The sequence below is a fragment of the Botrytis porri genome, assembly GCF_014898465.1.
Source record: "Botrytis porri strain MUCL 3234 chromosome Unknown BPOR_005, whole genome shotgun sequence".
NCBI lineage: Eukaryota > Fungi > Ascomycota > Leotiomycetes > Helotiales > Sclerotiniaceae > Botrytis > Botrytis porri.
The window spans coordinates 2,762,883-2,782,781 of NW_024066079.1; the positions used below are offsets into that span (position 1 = coordinate 2,762,883).

Genomic DNA, 19,899 nt, shown 5'->3' on the forward strand with positions numbered 1-19,899 from the left:
CGATTTTTAGATGCGGATTTGGATTTAACATCGGCATTGAGACCGTCCTGCTACTATAGTTGTATCCAAAATCTTATATGGATTAGATTTGATAGATGATGATATAGTCATCTCTTTATACTGACCTCTTCACAAAGTATCACATGAACCCATCTCAAGTTGAGTCTGCCTAAGTATATGATTTTATCAGACTAGGTATCTATCTAATCATTCATCATTAATACTACTGCTGTGGTATACACTGTAAAGTACCTAGGTATCCATTCATCCCTCTTTCAAGATTCCAAATCTTCGCTTAAAACCTTCACCTCAACGCTGTGTCTCATTCAATTCCCCGACTGAGCCACTATATACTATTCAACCCAAACCACAGCCACACTCACCCTCCTCACAAACACTCCGTATTCCCCCCTAACTCACCCCTCCTAGACACAAATAATTCCTCCTCATCCACCTCCGACACCACAGAAGCCCAACCCTCCAAACTTGGACCCCTCCTCAACTCCTCCGCCGACGCAATCACCGCCTCCATGACTCTCCCCCCATACTCATAAACCTCCTTCCCTTTCCCCTTCCCCCAAACCCTCCACTTCTGATCCTCCCAATACGTCGCATCAAACGGATACGACAAACTCTCATAATCATCCACCTCCCACTGCTGATCCCGAAACAACCTCCACGTCTCCTTATCAAATTCCGTTTTCTGCACCAGGTGCACCATATCTCCTATTTGCGCCAGCGTATCCGTTTTATACAAACTCGCTAGTTGATCCAGGGTCCCCTGTAGATACACCCGCTGCGATGCCCATGCTCCTTCCTGATATCGCGATGCGGCGAGCGCTTGGAATAATTCTTCGCGTGGAAGAGCACTCAATCCGCTGCCGTGACTCGTCGGTGCGAGTTCTTCCGGGAGAGATATCTCGAATTTGAGATGCATTTTCGTCATGTGTAACGGGGTTAATGCGCGGCAGAAACTGTACCATGCTTGTTCTCGACTCATGTATTTGATGGCTTTTGTTTCGGGGAACTGCGAATTGTCATTTGTCTTTTTATTTTTGGGACCACTCTTAAATGTTACGTGGGACCCAGAAACCGTCTTGTGCTTGACGATTTTTTTCCAGTGATCGTCGATTTTCAAAATAAATGTGGTGCGTTGCGGGATAAAACAGCCATAGGGAAATGCATTGATCACATCGGGTCTTTTTCTTAGCCATCCGATAACTTCTTCTCGAAGTCCTTTGGTGCTGAGACGCAATGCGTGGAATGTATCGATAAACGAGGGTTTAATATCGATTTTGGTAATGGACGCTACGAGCGCGTCGAATATCATCCAGCGCAATTCGCGGGGGATTCTTAGGAATGGTGGGAGTTTGGCGAGGGAGGGCTGGCGGGCGGAGGGGTGGGAATGAGGGTTTCGTGGTGCAGGTGTACGTTTTGGGGATGAGATTTGTGATGTGGGAGGGAGGAGAGAATCGTTTTCGTCTTCGGCATCGGGGAGGTGCTTGATGGGAAGAATGGAGAATCTGGGTGTGAGGATTAGGAAAGGCAAGTATCCAAATAGATGAATGCTGGAGGGCCCGAAAGCGAATCCCCTTATGAGAGGGTGGGTTATAGAGTACATACCTATTGGAAGACTGGAAAAGTACCATTTTTAGATGTTGTAATTCTTCCTGCCTTCATCAACATCGACGTAATCTTCTATCTTCCCAGAGAGATGGACGGACATGACTTACTTGTTGTTATTGATATTGATAATTGAATGATCAAATGAATGTTCTTGGATGTAATTAATGCTACTGATGTACTGGATGTAATGTTCTGTTGTGGTTACATTGACGAGAAGTGCAAGAGATTTATTATGAATGCTGTTTGCAATGATATCGAAAGGTAGGAACTAACCAGTGACCAGCAATCCTTCTTATCTACTGAGGAAAGAACGTAACGATGAGATGGAATTATACAGGTGCATGTTCTCCTTATAGCCCGAAAATAAGTTGTGAATGCTCAGTCAGGTCATTGATAAGATATGCAAGGTTAATAAAGTGTTGCGATTTAGACATATATCGACAACGAGGATGAGTATCTTCCGAGATTAACACTTAGAAAGTTTCAGTATGAAGCGCGTTGTACACATTGTTTTAGAGCCTGTTATAAAATTCCTTTCCCTTCTCTCCTATTTGTTTATCTTTCACTCAGTAAGTGAAGTGAACGCTCCCTCTCCTTTTTACCCCTATCCAGAAAATGGCTCTAAGATTAATTATTGTAATATCATAATACAAGATATAGGCCGTATAACTATTTCTACGATCAGATTTAGTGCAACTCTTCCATTTCATCCGTCTTAACATAAAGTTCTGCATTCAGGATTTGTAGCACAAACCCACCAGCTTGGTTTAGACCCTTTGAGAGCACTTTCTGAATCCATGAATGCATAGCATGTGGTAGACCAAAAAGTGCAATAAGTAACTGAAATCGAAAGACACGCAAAGTGATCACAGCATCTGGAGCGCGGAACTACAAAAACATGGCACTCTATTTGAGATGTAAGTAATTGAAACATAATATACAGGATCCCATTGTTGCCACAGGGTCGGCATTGGAAAACTTTGTTAGAATTCTAGTTCGAGGTTCTCGGCCATAATCTAGGTCATGAGTAGTATGTAAATACCCCGCCGTATATCATGTTGTTGATCAAAGTGACGGAGACTGTGATGAATTTAATGTTGATTCAGTTTGCTTTTGCAATCTTAGCGATTACGCCTTCCTAAAGAGAAGGAAGAAAGCGCTAGGAGACTGTCGTCACGCTTCCATCCAGTATCTCTCTCACTTCGAGATTGTTGCGTTGAGTATTTGTATCTTTTGCGTCGATCCGGGTGCAGCCCGTAATCGGGAGTATAGAAAGTATTCTTGCTTTTCTCTGTCCGTACTGATATCTTGACATGCTATGTATCTTCTTTGTACTACATGTGAATAGAAGAACAGCCTATTCAAGATTGATAAACGATAGTAATCCTCTACAATCCTGTATTCTTCACAGCGTTGCTGAAATCCATGCCTAGCTAGCAAGAAAATTACGGACTATGGAATTTGGGTGAACTTTCACAAATATATTTACTCCCTTGAATTCATCAGATCTAGCACTACCTACCGAGCCCCTTTGATCATTATTGAAAGAACCTATAACACTAAACCGCTTTGTAGCAAAGTCATATCTGGGCACTAGCACCATTCATCACCCCTCGAACAGGACTCCCAGCAAGCGTAAATCCTTCAACTACCACTTTCATCAGCAAAACAACCCAAACAACATTCCACCTCCTCAATTCCAACCCATAAACTAATCTCCTAATCACAAACTTCTCAAAGTATTTCCACAATTCCCCATTCCCCCCAAAAATCACTAGCTCCATTCACACCTAGCCTCAACCCCTACCCTCCTAGCGTCCACCCTAACATTAGCTCCCACCTTTTTCTTTTCTCAGACTAAAACCAATATGCTAGCCACACTTAATCAACTAACCTTACCTACCTAGATACTAGTAGAACCTCTAAAAAATCTCCCTGCCTGTCATTATTTATTAAATTGTCCGGCAATTTTTCAGTCGGAGACTAAATGATACTGTTCCCCATTGAGAAGTTGTGACTGTATACAATATTTTCTTTTCTTCGGTGCGTTAAGTTTATGTTCTTTTGCTTTTCAGGGGTTTGGATACGGGTTTTGTAGATGATGGATGGGGAAATAGGTACCTAGTAATGGTAACTCAGGTAGGGTTATAGATGTTCTGGGTCTATATACCTCTAAAATCGTAAGAGAAATCATAGATGGGCAGCACATCTTTCTGTTCGGAATCGCTGGATCTCATGACTTAGATCCTGAAGTGATAAATGTTGCTGTAGTTTTTGAAGTAGTGAAGAGCGACAATCCAGACTATTACCGAATTTTTAATTGAGATTTTTTTGCCACAAAATTTTGTTAAGAGGGAGGAAGTAAAGCTCGTGATTGTGATGATATGATAATGGTATATTGGTGAGGGAGTAGAGCTACGAAGCTGGAAAGTGAGAAGGGGCTTTGACTGAATGATTGTCATATATGTTTTAGCTGATCATTCCATATTCACCATTAAACAATCATGAAAAACACCTTACTTATTAATCACTCAATTTCACAATCACACCACAAATCAAAACGACAAATTATTCAAGAAGTGATATTATCATTTCGTAATACATAAATTCATGCGTAAAACTAAAAGTTTCCCATGTGTCCATCCTTTCCTATCCTAATCCTCCATCCATCAATGCCGATAAAAGAAATCCCAAAGCCGAAACTGACAATCGTGTGAAGATAAAAAAGCTCCCCAGTTACGCGGGTATGCTCAATCCTCGGGTATCGCAAATTCATGTCGGTTTCAGCGAAAGGGTATTATTGTACATGTGATTTAATGGTATGTCTTGTTTCCTCCCAAGGTCTTGGAACCATCAAGGTCGGCATCAACTCTTGGATCAGCTCTGTGGGGTATTGTTAGCATGTATTCATGAATACTTTGGGGTGAAGTTATGCTTACTTGTTCAACATGTCACTGTTGTGTGGACCAGCGGTGTTCTGAGCAGTTCCGGAGCCTGGGGTGGCATGGGAGCCGGAAACACCGAATGCAGAGTGTCCAGTAGAAGCTCCGTGGCGGTTACCAGTGCTGCTCAAATCGCTGTCGACTCTTGGGTCAGCAGCGTTGGCCATGTTTGAGTTGTGAGGACCAGCGTTGGTGCTGTGGGAAATTCCTCCACCGAAGCCGGTTCCTCCGATTGTGTTGCCAGTGTGAGTACCAGTGTGAGTGCCGGTGTGAGTGCCGGTGTGAGTTCCAGTGTGAGTACCGGTTGAGCCAGTAAGACCACTGCCGTAACCAGCGGAAGTCTTGTTAGGAAGTCGGTTGCCATCCAAGTCCGAATCGACTCTTGGATCAGCGGCGTTGGCAAGAGATGAGCTGTGAGGTCCGTGGGATCCCTCGGAGTGTCCAGTATGAGTTGTACCTGGAATGTGGGTACCGGTAGTGCCGGTAGTGCCAGTGTGTCCATAACCTTGATGACCAGTAGTGCCTGGAACATGAGCACCAGTATGAGCACCAGTGTGAGTACCAGTGTGGGTACCAGTGGTGCCATAGGCGGCATCTTGAGTACCATAACCGGCAGAGGTCTTGTTTGGAAGACGGTTTCCGTCTAGATCAGAGTCGACTCTTGGGTCGGCAGCATTGGCAGCAGAGGAGCTGTGAGGTCCGTGAGAACCCTCAGCATGGCCAGAGTGAGTTGTACCTGGGATGTGGGTACCAGTGGTACCAGTGGTGTTGTGAGTGGTACCTGGAATGTGGGTGCCAGTAGTACCGGTAGTGTTGTGTGTTGTGCCAGTGGCGGTGTGGTCCTTGTCCTTGTTGGAACCTGAGATTGTTAGATCGAGGTGTCCTAGATGAGAGGATAGAGGCAATACATACCGATGTGAAGGACATCCTTGACCTTTTGTACAGTAGATTCTCCAGTCATTTTGAATGTAGTAAATGGTATTTGAGGGTTTAAAGTAGAAAGTGGTTGTGATTTGTTTTGATTTGGTGTTGATTTCTGTTTGCTTCTTTGTTTGTTGATGATAAAAGAAAGAGGGAGGATATGGGAGGTAGAAGACAATCCTTATATAATAAATTCGAAGACCTCAAATGCTTCAGGACCGATGAATCGAGAGGCAAGAAACCTGTTTGTGACGTCACATTGAGGGAAGGTACCCAGGTATGGGAAAGTTCCAATCCAACAAAGAATTCACTCCCACTTCCACTTCCCCGCTTGAAAGAGAAAGGGAACGGGAAATGGGGAATTGTAAGATCATCTTGCTGCCATCATAACAAGGAATAGTTGTACCCAAAGCATGCAAGTAAGCATATTCACCTGTTCCTGACCTCCTCACCCCGCATATCCCCGTTTCTTAACAAACTTTCAGGTTTTTCTGTAAGGGGCTAAGCTAAATTGATTAAGTTCTCGCAAGTTGTGCCCTATCAGATTCTCAATTAGTCAGAGTGGGCCATGCCACACTGTCAAAAAAAAAAGGGTAAAGTAGTAGGTAGGTAGTCGCACAAGAAATGGACTACCGGTAGACAGCTACTTTTATTACTTTCATAGCTTTGTGGGCTTGGGGGTTGTCACTTTGAAGATTACCATGATTCTTTACTTGTCTACCTCCCGAGCTTCTTAGTTTTAGGCCACTACTTAGGTACTTGGGATTCCCGCCATCCTGCCATCCTGCCATCCCATAAAGCCACCCGTGGACACTACCATTGTCAATGCCACAACTACCAACTCGAGGAACCTTCCTACATATCTCCATCCCCCAACCAACTTTCCTCGTCGTGATTCTTGCTTGAATGAACTTGGTAGGTCAGCTCGTACGGACTATGTAATGCCCCATAAATGCCAACCTAATCTAAAGTCGTCATAGCATGTGTGGCGCAAATTACTCTAATGTCATCAAATAGTGTGGCTGTAAGGCCGACCAATCATTAGTGTAGATCTGTCGATCGGTAATTTCAAAAAACCTGTCACGAACTTAGGTGGCTGTGCAAATCTTCTTATCAAGTGGTCACTTGGACACAATCACCCCATTCCCAAGACCAATTGTTGAAATCCCTATGAATTATGTCGAAAGCATGACGTCGGAGGGATGATAGGGAATAGCAAGCGAATCGCATGTTAAAGCACGTGTTTATCGAATGGATCTACTATCTTCCAGTAAAGAAGATAGATGGAAAATGATGTTGCTGCATCTCCGTCAATCGTGTATGCACACCTCTTTGCCGTGGGAGTGCCGTCTGAGGTGATGTGTTGCGAGCAATTGAGCAATCGTATCATAGGGTATCTCCAAGAGTGTGGCACATCTCTTCATTGGCTCGCTTCGCATAGTTTGATGCCATTTGAATGACCAGAAAGTCATCCTTTGTGACCTTTTGGCGATACTGTACTGCAGGCCAGGGTCTGAAAGATGGCGCTTAGAGAGGAAAATCAAAGTTTTATCACGTGACCGACCGGTTTCGGAATTGGGGCGTTGGCCCATGATTATCGTGCTTGCATGCAAATTGTTGTTGGTTCTTCCCAACACAATTTCCTCCAACTTTTCGGAAGTTGGAATTCTTGAAAGCCACCTAAACATTGATTGAATCAGTGCAGCTCTCAAACTTAAGTTCTCAGTTCGATACTCTTGGAAACTGTTCAGACACGGCAGTAATGTGAAGCCCTGATCTAATGCTGATCGATCATCAACTGAGTGGTTCTATGAGGGAGTCGGCCGCACTTACAGATGTTGTCTGAAGATTTCTCCCGTTGATTGCAAAGTTTGCCTTACTCTGTTACTGGGCCACAGTCATGTTTTTGTCTTCTCTTCACTGGTAACAAGAAGAGCCTGCGAAGTGCTCACACAACATGTGAAACATGAGTCTTAGTAGGCGAGTGTACTAGTTCCAGCACTTCTGATTTGCTCTTATCGACGATAGTCATCTAAATCTCTCATTGTGTTTTCATTCGGTTTCTATATATAAAGTTTTTTGTCTTCTTGGAGCTTGTCCAGATAAGGAAAATTTTCCGAATGCTTCGATCTAAATACCTGTCCAAGCACTCTATGCAACTCTAAATTTGCGACCAGTGTTCGAATGACCTTTCAAAATATAGTTGGGATGATTGTTCCTGTTGACGATCGACAGCATAGACTCATCCAATAAGTCCATCCTCACAAATCTTCCTGATTAAGCAACAGCATCGCCTGGCTGATATACAGCTGGTACTATCACCGGGGGTGTCTAATCAATTTGATTCATTTATTCCAAACAAGAAGTCCCGTTTGCGTTCTTACTATTTGCTACTGTTTATGATATATCATTGGCATGAACTTGAGATCGTTCGACGGAAATCTTACTTAGTAGCAATGCTACGCCTCTCTGGTGATTTCATGCAGAAAGATATCATATACAAAATCCTGACCCGACTTCATAAACTTTGCAAGCGATGTCATCGAGATATCTAATGTTGTATGCCCTGGAACGTCATTATGCCCTGCAAATTTGGGTCTCAATCTGAAAGTTTGTTTTCGTGGGGAAACAATTAGGAGGATGGCCTGGATGGCATAATTAGTTACGCTCAGACCTTTGCAACGTTGATCGTCTCAAGCTATATTCGTATCTTAATTGTCTCACATGAGCAATAATTACATAAGATTTCCTCCAGCAGGATAGCCTTACGAATTTGCTTGGAAGATTCTACGTGTTTCATGGATGGTTTGGCATAGGAATCTGATTTTATTTCACGTCTTAGTAGAACCGCCCTAAATTATTGGCAAAGATTGGCACTACATCTAAGTACATTTCAATCCCCATACCAAATTGATTCTATCGTAATATTGTCTCATTCTCTATCTACCATGACTGCTTGTTTATACCCTTGAATTGGCATCCGCATCACGACAAAGCAATATTCCTCCGTCTCCTGATAAAACACCTTCCTCATGGAGTCAAAAAGCAGTCTTGAGGATGTTTCCATAGGTATTTGCCTTGAAAGCCATCGATTTGTTTACAATACTAAATGATTTTAGGGTCCCGATTACTCCTAATATGTTGGCCCCTATACGGGATTTCCGGAATATTAATAATGCTGAGATTGATCGCCAAAGCCAAGTACCATCTCGCATTTGCTCTTGAGGATCTCTTAGTTATACTTGCTATGGTATGTGATCAATTCCCTTTTTCTAGTACTACACTAACAAAATCCTAAGATTTCTGGCATTTGTCATATATCACTTAATACTTGGGGTATATCCTTTGGATTAGGGAGACATATTATGTTTCTTACCGAGACACAAGCCGCGATGGCTATAAGAGCTGAATTTATCGGAGAGCCTTTCGGTAAGTCATCCTCAAATTGTCGGCTTCATCCATCGCTAAATCGTTTGCAGGTATCATATCACCAACACTCGGTAGAATATCCTTTGCCGTTTACCTCTTACGAATCCTTGGACACCAGCAGAATATAAGACGATTCCTCTACTTTCTCATTGCCCAAAATGCCATCATAAATCTGATGGCACTCATACAAATATTCTTCGAGTGTTCCGATATTTCTTACAACTGGAATCGTGTTGGACATGAAGATCAATGTTGGTCCATGGGAACCCAAGCAGCTATTGGCTATTTTCAAGGATCATCCAGTTCCTTGACAGATCTCGTTCTCACAATTCTACCGGTTGCAATGGTCATCAATCTTCATATTCCCATGCATCTGAAGCTTCTGCTGTCATTTCTATTGGGAGTCAGCCTTTTGTAAGTTTTTTTTCTCTCAAAGATCCCGAAACTTAGCTAATTATCTTAGTGCTTTTATCGCGGCCGTCATCAGGACCTACTGCATAATGGGCAGTAATGATGATATTACCTGTAAGTCTAAACAGCCTATATATATTTAACAACAAAATCTAATCAGCATAATAGTCACTTCGGTTAGGTACATCATATGGTGCGCAGTGGAAAACTGTACTGTCATTATAACGTCCTCGATACCATTTCTCCGACCCCTTTTCCGATCAGCTCCTAAACCATACATCGAAGTCAAAAATAGTCCCACCCCAAAGATTATACAACCCAACGAAATCGAGTACAGAAATTCAAGAGAAATACTTGCGGATCCTGAAGCCATCCAGGAGGAAATAGATTATTTGGGAGATAAAAAGGATGATGTTAATATCGAGTCCCATTCGCTCGTGTAGCCTGAATAGAAAATTGGCGTATAGAATAGAGGTTTTGGGATACATGATGAGATGATTTATGATTTGGTATATGGGTGCGGTGGAGTTCATGGTGCTTGGCGTTGGGTTATCTCCTCTCTATTGATCGAGGTCAGTTCCTCGACATACTGTCAGTACAGTACTGTTCAATGATGCTTAAATGTATACTAGTGCTACGTCGGCTTCTGTTTGAGCCTTATAACTTGCTTCAGATATCCTTTTGATGTCGAAGCTTTCTTTGAACATAGATTACCAATTTGAACATAAAAAATATTTTTCCAATGAAATATATGCATTGGTATGTCCATCAATTTTGTGATTGATATTTTCCTTACTTTGATTACGTTTCAATGAAGTGGTACTTATTGATATTTATGAAGATATCCCAATACTGAGTACTTCTTGTTGAATTATATTTCACTGGGAGTATTCCAAATTTCGATGACATTGAGTATTGCTCATATGTTAAAATACACTAGATTACATATTTCATAAGTTACTGGGAATCTATATATTTTAGAGAAATCTTATATCCGATGAGGAAAGGGTTTATCAAAATATGTAAATCTCAACTTAAAATATAGAAATTCCTGTATCTCAGTATATCTCTAGTACAGCCTCTTTCATATAACATCTAGAGATGTAGATATCATCAACGATCATACATATTAGTATATGTATTGTATATCACTCTCAATACCAGCCCTAGCAATACTATTGTATACGAATTACAACACCGAGATCCATTAGTTCGTCCTGATTCAAGAAATCGGTCTTTGGTTTAGGATGAATCAACGAAGCAAATATCCGCGAATGATATTGATTAGCGCGGCTACAAGTTAATAACATGCCGGTTTCGTATCTTTTTACCAAGCGATTTGTGGAATGTAATGTATCTTTGAGAAAGTCATTGCGGATTACATAGTCGGTTGATTGTGAGTTTTTCGTATCTCTGAATCTCTTTCCTTAGTAAATATTTCACAATCATGATAGAGCTGTCCATACCTCCCGTGGATGCGAATCCGACAGGTGATATTGGTACGAATTCATCCACTATTAATCCAGCATATTCTCTGCATCAAGAAACTTGGAATGTACGCGCTTTTCTATCTAAAGTCTACTGTGGAGCTTTAAATCAGCACTTGATCAAAGATCAGGGTTTCGAGAAAAGTTTCTTGTCCTGGCTGCTCCTTGATAATTTGTATTTGCCAATGAGTAGTTTTCGGTCGGTACCCTTGTTCAACTTCGAAAACGTACGGTATGACCGGAAACCTATTGTTGATTTTCAATTTGCGTTCACAGATCGAAATACTGCCACAAATAATGGGCATTGTGGTTCTCTCTGTTAGCAAGCAAGCTATCGCGCATAGATTCACCGGCCACTTGTCCTCCTAGTGATTACGCCTTGTGTAACTTTTGACTGCAGAGAACTCTTTAGAACTACTCAACTGATCAACTCTCAGTAATTGTTACACGTCTAGCCCAGAGGGCAGTTGAGAACGGTTACCGCAATTGGAGGCTGATACATGTTCAAGTGAATGTTATTTGTTACTTGATTTAATTGTGCTGCAGATGATTTCTAATGCCGGGACCTCGAGAAAATGATGTTCAATGCTACTCTCTGCTACTCTAGAACCATAGAGGTGGTTGAATTTACAGCATTGAGATTTTATAGGAGAAGTAGCAAGGCTCGTAGCAATAAACTAGTAAAATGGGAAAGAGGGAATCAAAAACGTCGCCATTGATTATTATAACATGCAATGCTTCTTCTCCTCCCTTCAAGTTCTGAAGCTTCCGTGTTGAAAAAGAATCAATCGGCTTAGCCGCCATTCATGTTTATTCTCATCCTAACGTTCGCGTGTCTCGTTCTTTCCCCTTTTGGTGTCTATCGAGCTGATACACCCTTCAAGGTTTCAGAGGCAATACTATACGAAAGAAATACTTTTTAGTGCAGCGATACCGAGATTCGCGATTACTTGTCACAACTCTTTCATTACTTTTGTGAATCCAGGGGTTCATCCGTAAGAGAAACACTTGAGAGCTATGGTCAGAATCACACGATTATCGAGATCAAGAGTACGTACGAGACTTAGATTTGTGGGGGATCTGGCAGCGGGTCATAGAGGTGATCGTTGGTTTCAGCTTACGAATTGAAGAGATTAATCAGGGATAAATTACGAGGAGAGTGAACGACAGGGAATTAGTGAGCAACATTTTCGAGTGTATGTTGCAGAAGCACTTGAATAATCATGCTCATTTCTTAATTGATCAAAAGTGTATCATTTGAATCTCCATCTCTTATGATAGTCATAACTCTATTACCGATTAGATCATTCAATATGTGAATGAATCGGACACATAGCGTCGTGCCATGAATTATTCAAATTTCGCGTCGCTGAACAAGTAATTGCCAAAATCTTCTTCCCCCAAAAGCTCGCCAAGAATTCCCTCCAATAAAAGTACACTTCTTTCTCCCATCAACGTCCGTCGGGCGCTTAGTTTGCCAAAGAATCACCTGCTTTGTTTTGCTGGCAATAGTAGTACCACTTAACACAGTGATTAGTCTCTTATTCCACATTTTCCAAAATAACAGTATCATCATATTTTTCATGACAAAGAGGAAAATTAGATAGGAGCTTACCTCATCACCACCAATATGCCAAGCATCGGATCGACAATGTGGAGTCCCAGTTGTAATCATGTTGCAATCGGGGCATTGGTCCCATTGTTCACTACCAGTGTTTCTATTACGATAGTTTGTGCAAGCTGCGATGGTAGCAGCACTGTTGTACACAATCTAGGTTTTGATTAGTTCTATTGAATAATGTAGATTGTGAGGGATGGAGTGAGGAGATTGGAACATACGGCATCGTTCTTGTAGTCTACGCATATGCCAGTGGAGTGAAGGTCAGCGAGTGTGAAGCTGGCAAGCGAGAGGAGAGCAATGGTCTTGAGGAGGATGGAAGGCATGTTGATTGTAGAGTAGTGAGATTGGGAAATATGGGAAGTTAAGAGTGAGGGTTGGATGTGTGATTTAGAAGTAGAGATAGCTGAAAGATTGATAGAATAGAAAGCTGGAGAGAAGTAGTATGCAGTTTCTGGAGTATGGGATATATAGACAATAATACGGCTGGGGAACAGACCGGCGCAACAGGCTTTACGCACAAAGACCGATATTAAACCTTACGATATACAATTCGTCTCAAGATAGATCGATACCTGTACTTCGTATAACGACAAAGTTATCACAATACTCTATCTGCTGCAGTCACCACGACGTTTAGACTTTCTACGAGGCTCAGTATATTTGGGACAACTTCGGTGCGTTGAGTCCGAAATGACATTCGATGCAGGAAATCATCCACCACATCCTCAGTTCGGTACTGATCAACCATCTGTCATGAAGGCATCACTGGTACCCTGATGGCACTTGCGCTTGGCAGGCTCTACGCAGTACGTGGGAGAAAATACAGGCCGGAATTCACCACTGGCAAAGCCCTTCAATAACCCCAAATGTTCCATTTCCATTGAAAGAATTAAACGTTTAAATAATCTTTATGATTGAAAATTATTCAGGTATTTATTTGATGTTATTGATTCTTAACATTTTATTATTGATTGTGTTATCATAGAATTTAATAGAATGATGAATTTTGGCCTCATTTTTCTCTTACGAATAGGCAGGCATGATTACATGACAGAAACGTGATTGCGTTACTCATCCCTATCAACGTTGCTGAACTTTATCAAGACAAGACCATGAGGCGAAATGCCTAATTGAGAAGACACTGACCGAAATAACGCCATCTCATTCAAGAAGGGGAGAAGATCGCTGTCAAAAGTTCCCTAGAATGGTAATTATGAAGAAGTATACCATCATAAACTCTAATTGATTAAATGCCAAGAAAAGAAACTTCGGTCCACAGGGCAGAACATGAGGCTTAGAAAAAATTTAAGTTTAAATTTGTTCCCCATAAAACGAGGATGATCGTGATTTCATTAACTTTGAAACGGTGAAGGGAGACGATCCCGCTATTTGCGGTTGCTGCCGCAGAATTACCAGATCATGCGGTCATCTTAAGGGCAACATTGCATTATGGATATTATTCGGCTGCTTCTTAGGAAAAGCTTGTTGGTACCTGGGAAAAGTTTCATTGTGTCATGAGCGTGCACGCTGTTGATGATTGGTGACCTCGTAGAGATTGAGGACTACGAGGGATATGTAATTCTCCTATCTTGAGTGTTCATCCCAATCTACCTTGAGAGTCTGAAGGTTTTCCAAGTGGCCTGAATTATCCACAAGTCAATTATGTTGAGGAAGAGATTCGGGATATCTCCACGAGGAAAGAGTATATAAGGTCTCCAACTTCTCAACAGCGACTTTGAACAACCATCCAGCCTCAGTCTCTCTCACTTTCCATCTAATTAACACTTCTCAAGTCCTCAATTGATATCATCAACACTTCAAAATGTATATTACCTCGCTTCTTTCTAGCCTCTTGTTGAGCTCCACCATTGTGGGAGCAGCTACAGTTCCCCGCCACTTGGATGAGTCCAAGATCATTCTCTTCGGCCAAGATGGCCGCACAGAAATCATGGACAAAGCCGAATTCTGGAAGCTCCACCACGGTTCCGACATCACTCAAGTACCTGCTCCTCTTGTAGGCTACAATGGAACCTCCGGCGGCAACCCACCATCTTCTGTAGCCAAGCGTGGTTGCAAGTCTAACTCTGTCATTCGCGAGAACCCTGACAAGAAATTCTTGAACTGGGACGTGCCTATGTCCTCCGTCGTCAAGGCAGGAACAACGACTTCCACAGTCGCTGTCACTCAAGGATACTCAATCGCAAATTCGATCGCTGTCTCTGAGGGCGCTACTTTCACCCTCATCAAAGATTACCTCCAAACCAATTATGGCATTACCTACACAGACACATGGACTTCTACCTACACTGCTGCCTACACATACACCGTCCCAGCTGGCAAATATGGAGCCGTCGTCTCCAACCCTTACACTCTTAGAAAATCTGGTTACGTTGACACCGGATGTATTGGCCAGCCCTCAGACACCAGTACTTACCAAGCCGATAGCTACTCAAGCCAGGCTTTTGGAGGATTGAGCTGGGTTTCTGGAACTATCAGTCTTTGCACCGGAAACACTTACCCACTCCCAAGATGCATTGGTAGTGGAACCCTCAATTAGAGGGGACAATTCGATTGTCCTTGTGAAATGGTGGTTTAATATCAAGGTCTCTGTTGGAACGTGTCAACAGAATATTGTATGTACAAATAGAAGGAGGAAATGGATGTGCCAGTTTGCATGAGAAGGATAAATTAGGATAATGCAAGACTTAATCAAAAGAACACACCGTACCAATCTTTTCCCACGATGCGCTCTTTGATGTGAATTTCATAGTATATCTCTACGACACCCCACCCGAGGGTTTGATGGACAGGTGCCTAGATTGGCTAAGAAGGATTCACGCAAACATGTCGAACCTAGGTATGTGAAGCATTGTTCAGGCACCCAAAGACCTGCTTTGGCACAGTGAGTCTAAAAGCTCAGACTGACAATTCAGATGTAAGACCTACGTGTTTCAAACAGTGCAGCATATAGAGTGCATTGAGGATTTCAACGGTTTGAAACTATTTGATTGGATTCTGAGGTCGAAACCTTCTGGTTGTCGGACTGTAGTCCGCACTCTTGAAGACCATGAAGAAGCAAAAATAGGGATAATCATAAATGCAGTAATCCCAACTTTGTAGGGAATCAAATGTGAACCATGTAAACCCCCCACCACCAACTCCATGCCTACATACACTATAAACACCATTTTACCCATCCCTGAAAATTTAAATTGCAATCATGAAAAATGCAATCCTTCCTCATTAAATGCAAACAGCAATCTGAGAAAGTCGTTCTCATCGCATTTTCCGGCACGCGTGTCAGCTAACTCAGTTACGTCTTCTAGAACCTTGCGTATCTTTTCTCGAACGAGTTCTGCGACTCGAGTCTTGGGTACTTTGCTCTTGGTTTTAGGCTTATTGGTTCCTTTGAGTTCCTGAAAGAAGGATGGCATTTCTTCATCAAAAACCTCCTCACCTTTCTCCACATCCATTCCTCCCCATTCTTCCTCTCCCTCCTCAGCTATTGGGGCATCGTCCAAGTCCATATCCTCGTCTTCATCCTCGACTGGGGTTTCGTCAAGAGCGATATTGTTCGTTGAGCAATAAACTCGATAATTCCTCTCACACATTGCAAGTACTTGCTTCATTCCGAGCCAACTAGCCCTCATAGTTCTGTTCTTTCTAACAAAGCATATTCTCAGCATGCCATCCCATTCTTCCCAACTGACTCCTGGACGCTCTTTGCCTGTTTTGGGCTCGATTCGAACCACAGAAGACTCGACTTGTGGGGGTGGTCTGAAGTTATTTTTGCCAACTTTCATGATGTGTGTAATTTTGGCGAAGAATTGCGCATTGACAGACAATCGGCAGTAAAGTGAATCACCTGGGCGTGCAGTAAGACGGAGAGCGAATTCGCGCTGGAACATGAGAACACTGCATCGAGGTGGGCTTGGCAAGGAGAGGAGTTTGAAGACAAGTGGTGATGAAATCTGTTCGAGTGTTAAATTTCCACTCAAAATCAAAGAAACAAAATGGATAAAAGCATACCTGGTAAGGAGTGTTACTGATGCACACATCAAAATGTGGCAGCTCGGTCTTGATCACATCACCCAAAAGAACTTCCAATCTTTTCTGTTCTGGCTTTCCTTGAACTCTCTTTGTGACTTCTGCAGCCATTCTAGGATCGACTTCGACGGCTATGACTTTCTTTGCGCTTTCCAATATCCTCACAGTCAAATTTCCTGTACCTGGACCGACTTCGAGGACTGTATCTGTAGGTTTGAGGTTCGCCTTCTTTACGATGGCCTCTGCGACACCAGGATTCTTAAGAATATGTTGTCCATAATCTTTATTATGCTTGAATGAATTGGTTAATGCAGCGGCCTTTTCGTAAGGCGTGCCAGCAGCGGCAGCATTGCGCTTGCCACTCTTTGCTTTGGGCATGTTGAAGGTTTGTGGTGAGGAGAAGATAGTCGAAATATGAATTTTGCCGAAATAAATTTGCTCGCCGTCTTATCGGCTTGATTGATGACGATCACGTGATATGGAGAAACCTGCGCCATCATTTTAGTGTTGGAGCTACTCATTAATTATTTGAGCCAATCAGAATCGAGAGGCTCGCTATTGGTGATCTGAAGAATGTGTGTGTCTGAAATTCTAGGCCAATAAGTCTAAGCTTTGTACCGAGCAACCACCGAAAGGTCTGGATGTAAGATGGTATCTCTGCGCCCTAACCCAAAGCTACTTGTCGACAGCATCTTCGGGATACAATCCAGCAGCGCCTCATCAAACAATATAGAGAGAGAGTTTTAGCCATAGAAGCCAAGATCAAATTGAACTAGCTAGGATCATCTATTCATGGCGTCCTTCCTCCAGGCAGCTGCTGTTGTATATCGACAGAAGCGAAAACAGTCTTTGAGATACCCTTGTACTGCTTGAGCTCTTGAAAGTTTTTATATGCAATATGAAACCTCTATCAAAAGCTAATATAACGATATGGCGATGCTATTCACAAGTCCATCAATCTTACAGCAATAAGTATCCATTAGGTTTCCTCCCTCACATCCAATCCCTCGATTCCGGTCTCAATCCGGTCCTCTACCTCCATTCTTCCAAAGGCCCTCTTGACTTCACCTTCCCAGTCACTCCACGCAACAATAACCCATTCCAGTGCACCGACACTATAAAGCGCGATACACTGACCCACCCATAGTCCTCCCAATCCCCATCCATGAAACGCGAGCCAGATACCCAATGGCAGCGCACCGCAATAGTAACTAACAAAATTGACTGCGGCACCTACATGCTGTCTCCCCATACCTCTCAAGCTTCCTCCACAACTCCCATTAAGCCCATCTGCTATCTGGAATAAAGCAACATATGGCATGACTTCCGCCGTTAACTTAATAACTCTCAAATCATCGTTAAATATCCTCGCGTAGAAATTCTTCACACTCATAAGGACAATCAAAACCAGCAAGCCCATAATCATGCTCAACCAAGCCGCTACATTAGCCGCTCTAGCTGCTCCTTTTGCGTTTCTTGCTCCTAGCAAATTTCCAACGCGTGAACTGGCTGCTACACCGATTCCAAATGGTATTGTGTTCATTACTTGATCGGTCGTCATAATGACACTTTGGGCAGCGAGAGGAATGGTACCTAATCTACCGGCAGCTAACGCGACAATTTCGAAGGCCCACCACTCGGTCCCGACGTGAATAACTCCGAGAAGTGCAAGACGGGAAAATGTTCCGAGGTTATGAAGTGATTGAATGGTGAAGCCGCCCCAGCATTGGTGTCCGGTTATGAAGCGGGAGTAAAGGACTAGAAGAAGAAAGGAGAGCCAGTACGAAATACCGGTAGCGAGGGGAGCGCCAATGAGACCTAAATTGAAGGTGTAGATGAAGAGATAATTGAGACCGGCAGACAGGGGGGAGGTTATTAGAAGGACGTAAGTGCCTGGCCGCATGATCTCTGTACAACAAATTAGATACAGGTAACAGTGAAGATAAGAAAGTGGAGAGTAGTAAGTAATACCTTGTGCTTGTAGATACTTCTTCATAGCTTCGAAGTAAATATATCCTAATCCACCTGGTATCAACGCAGTCAAGAACCTAGCACTATCAACACAAATGTACTCTTCCTGTCCCAACAATCTGAAAACTGGAGCGGAGCAAGCCCATAGTATAGCAACTGGTATATAAAATGCAGTTAAAACAAAGAAACCTCGCTGTAACAATACACCCAAATCGTGAGGGTTTTTACTTCCAGTAAAGGATGACGATGCCAATGTATCTAAAGCCGTAGTTCCACCAAGCGCAATAAGCCATGCTGTAGACATTGCAAACATGTAACTGAAAGCTGCAGTCGCTAGAGCTTCGGGACTTAGCTGTCCAACTATCAGGACTGAGATTGTTTGAAGAGAGTTCTGCAATGCGTATGCGAGAATAACAGGAACCGAACCTCGTAACAGGAGGAGAAATTCGGCAAGCCATCTTTTGGTTGGAGTTGTACCGTCGTCTTCCAGCTCATAAGTCTCTCCTACGTCGGTCAATCGAGGGAGAAGTGAAGATTGTTCGTTTGGGGGGGTGGACGTTGGCGAGGTATTGGCTGAAGGTCGGCAGACTTTCGAAAGCCATGATGACTTGGAATCGTTTTGGTCACTCATTGTGTACAGCCAGCCACCTTATTGAGTACCAAGAAATCTCTGGGGGAAAAATAAATGAAGAACAAGTTTACTACTGGCCCATTTCACGAAAGTGAAGATAAAATATGAAATAAATCAGAAGGTGGGATGGAAAATAAACACTGAGCATCACTGCCTATTTGGTGTGGGAATTGAGATGCATATTTGATATCGGCATTGCCACCGATTCACAAGATACAATGACAGAACATTTGCATCAGAACATCGGGCAAGAGGAGGTGAGGGAATACAGTACAGACCACCCTCCACAGATATGCAGGTACATCATTACCAATTGACAAATTATCGGCTGTAAGAAGTTCTTCATCTATGACCCATACAAACACCGAGGGGATCAGAACTCATCCATCATAGATTTATCAAAAACTTTAAACCAAAGATATACAAGTAATGGAACACGGGGACGGAAATGTGCATTGCTGAGGCTTCTTGCAGCTTCGTTTGACGCCAAAAATGCATGAACAAGCTTGAAAGATGCTATTGAGGCATTTGTAAATCCATAGATAGACATGCAAAAGGAAATCAAGGAAATTCGTTGGTTGACGTGAAGATGCATATAGATTGAGTGTCGAATGAGTTGAGGAATTCTTATCTGGCCATGGAAGAAGGATTGTAGCTGTTATCTTGTCGCTTCTCGTAATAGCTTCATCAGAGCTTCGCACGTGACGAGCCGGCGATAACGTATTGGAAAAGATTATGCTGACTTTCAGTGTTGACAAATGCCGAGGATAAAATGGAACTAGATCCAGCGAAAGATTAACTTGAACCTGATGT

At 42.7% G+C, this 19,899-nt stretch overlaps 7 protein-coding genes across 7 annotated transcripts; 2 read left to right on the plus strand and 5 right to left on the minus strand.

Annotated features, from left to right (window-relative positions):
- Window positions 1-388: 388 nt before the first annotated feature.
- Window positions 389-1,649, minus strand: EAF01_004483 (uncharacterized protein; the record flags this gene model as incomplete). The annotated part of the gene is made up of 2 exons (XM_038912737.1): window positions 389-1,523; window positions 1,624-1,649. 2 exons carry the CDS (start codon window positions 1,647-1,649, stop codon window positions 389-391), a joined length of 1,161 nt encoding a protein of 386 aa, XP_038772421.1.
- Window positions 1,650-4,439: 2,790 nt separating this feature from the next.
- On the minus strand, window positions 4,440-5,529 carry EAF01_004484 (uncharacterized protein; the record flags this gene model as incomplete). The annotated part of the gene is made up of 3 exons (XM_038912738.1): window positions 4,440-4,509; window positions 4,566-5,427; window positions 5,481-5,529. 3 exons carry the CDS (start codon window positions 5,527-5,529, stop codon window positions 4,440-4,442), a joined length of 981 nt encoding a protein of 326 aa, XP_038772422.1.
- Window positions 5,530-7,008: 1,479 nt separating this feature from the next.
- Window positions 7,009-10,141, plus strand: EAF01_004485 (uncharacterized protein). The gene is made up of 6 exons (XM_038912739.1): window positions 7,009-8,558; window positions 8,609-8,739; window positions 8,789-8,918; window positions 8,969-9,332; window positions 9,382-9,443; window positions 9,498-10,141. The coding sequence occupies exons 1-6, from the start codon at window positions 8,522-8,524 to the stop codon at window positions 9,770-9,772; spliced, it is 999 nt and encodes a 332-aa protein (XP_038772423.1). The 5' UTR covers window positions 7,009-8,521; the 3' UTR covers window positions 9,773-10,141.
- A 2,144-nt stretch (window positions 10,142-12,285) lies between these two features.
- On the minus strand, window positions 12,286-12,760 carry EAF01_004486 (uncharacterized protein; the record flags this gene model as incomplete). Its single annotated transcript, XM_038912740.1, has 3 exons — window positions 12,286-12,336; window positions 12,432-12,587; window positions 12,656-12,760. The coding sequence occupies 3 exons, from the start codon at window positions 12,758-12,760 to the stop codon at window positions 12,286-12,288; spliced, it is 312 nt and encodes a 103-aa protein (XP_038772424.1).
- Window positions 12,761-14,259: 1,499 nt separating this feature from the next.
- Window positions 14,260-14,994, plus strand: EAF01_004487 (uncharacterized protein; the record flags this gene model as incomplete). The annotated part of the gene is made up of 1 exon (XM_038912741.1): window positions 14,260-14,994. The coding sequence occupies one exon, from the start codon at window positions 14,260-14,262 to the stop codon at window positions 14,992-14,994; it is 735 nt and encodes a 244-aa protein (XP_038772425.1).
- Window positions 14,995-15,655: 661 nt separating this feature from the next.
- On the minus strand, window positions 15,656-16,862 carry EAF01_004488 (uncharacterized protein; the record flags this gene model as incomplete). Its single annotated transcript, XM_038912742.1, has 2 exons — window positions 15,656-16,408; window positions 16,467-16,862. 2 exons carry the CDS (start codon window positions 16,860-16,862, stop codon window positions 15,656-15,658), a joined length of 1,149 nt encoding a protein of 382 aa, XP_038772426.1.
- A 549-nt stretch (window positions 16,863-17,411) lies between these two features.
- Window positions 17,412-19,385, minus strand: EAF01_004489 (uncharacterized protein). The gene is made up of 2 exons (XM_038912743.1): window positions 18,456-19,385; window positions 17,412-18,392 (listed from the first exon to the last, which is right to left on the minus strand). The coding sequence occupies exons 1-2, from the start codon at window positions 19,084-19,086 to the stop codon at window positions 17,464-17,466; spliced, it is 1,560 nt and encodes a 519-aa protein (XP_038772427.1). The 5' UTR covers window positions 19,087-19,385; the 3' UTR covers window positions 17,412-17,463.
- Window positions 19,386-19,899: the final 514 nt, after the last annotated feature.

Excerpts from the sequence above, each read along its gene's own strand:
- EAF01_004485 (XM_038912739.1), top strand. The coding sequence starts at position 8,522 with ATGGAGTCAAAAAGCAGTCTTGAGGATGTTTCCATAG. Across the intron at positions 8,559-8,608 it reads TCTTGAGGATGTTTCCATAG|GGTCCCGATTACTCCTAATA; the intron begins GTATTTGCCTTG and ends AAATGATTTTAG. Across the intron at positions 9,444-9,497 it reads CAGTAATGATGATATTACCT|TCACTTCGGTTAGGTACATC; the intron begins GTAAGTCTAAAC and ends TCAGCATAATAG.
- EAF01_004489 (XM_038912743.1), bottom strand. The coding sequence starts at position 19,086 with ATGAGTGACCAAAACGATTCCAAGTCATCATGGCTTTCGAAAGTCTGC. Across the intron at positions 18,393-18,455 it reads GAAGTATCTACAAGCACAAG|AGATCATGCGGCCAGGCACT; the intron begins GTATTACTTACT and ends TTTGTTGTACAG.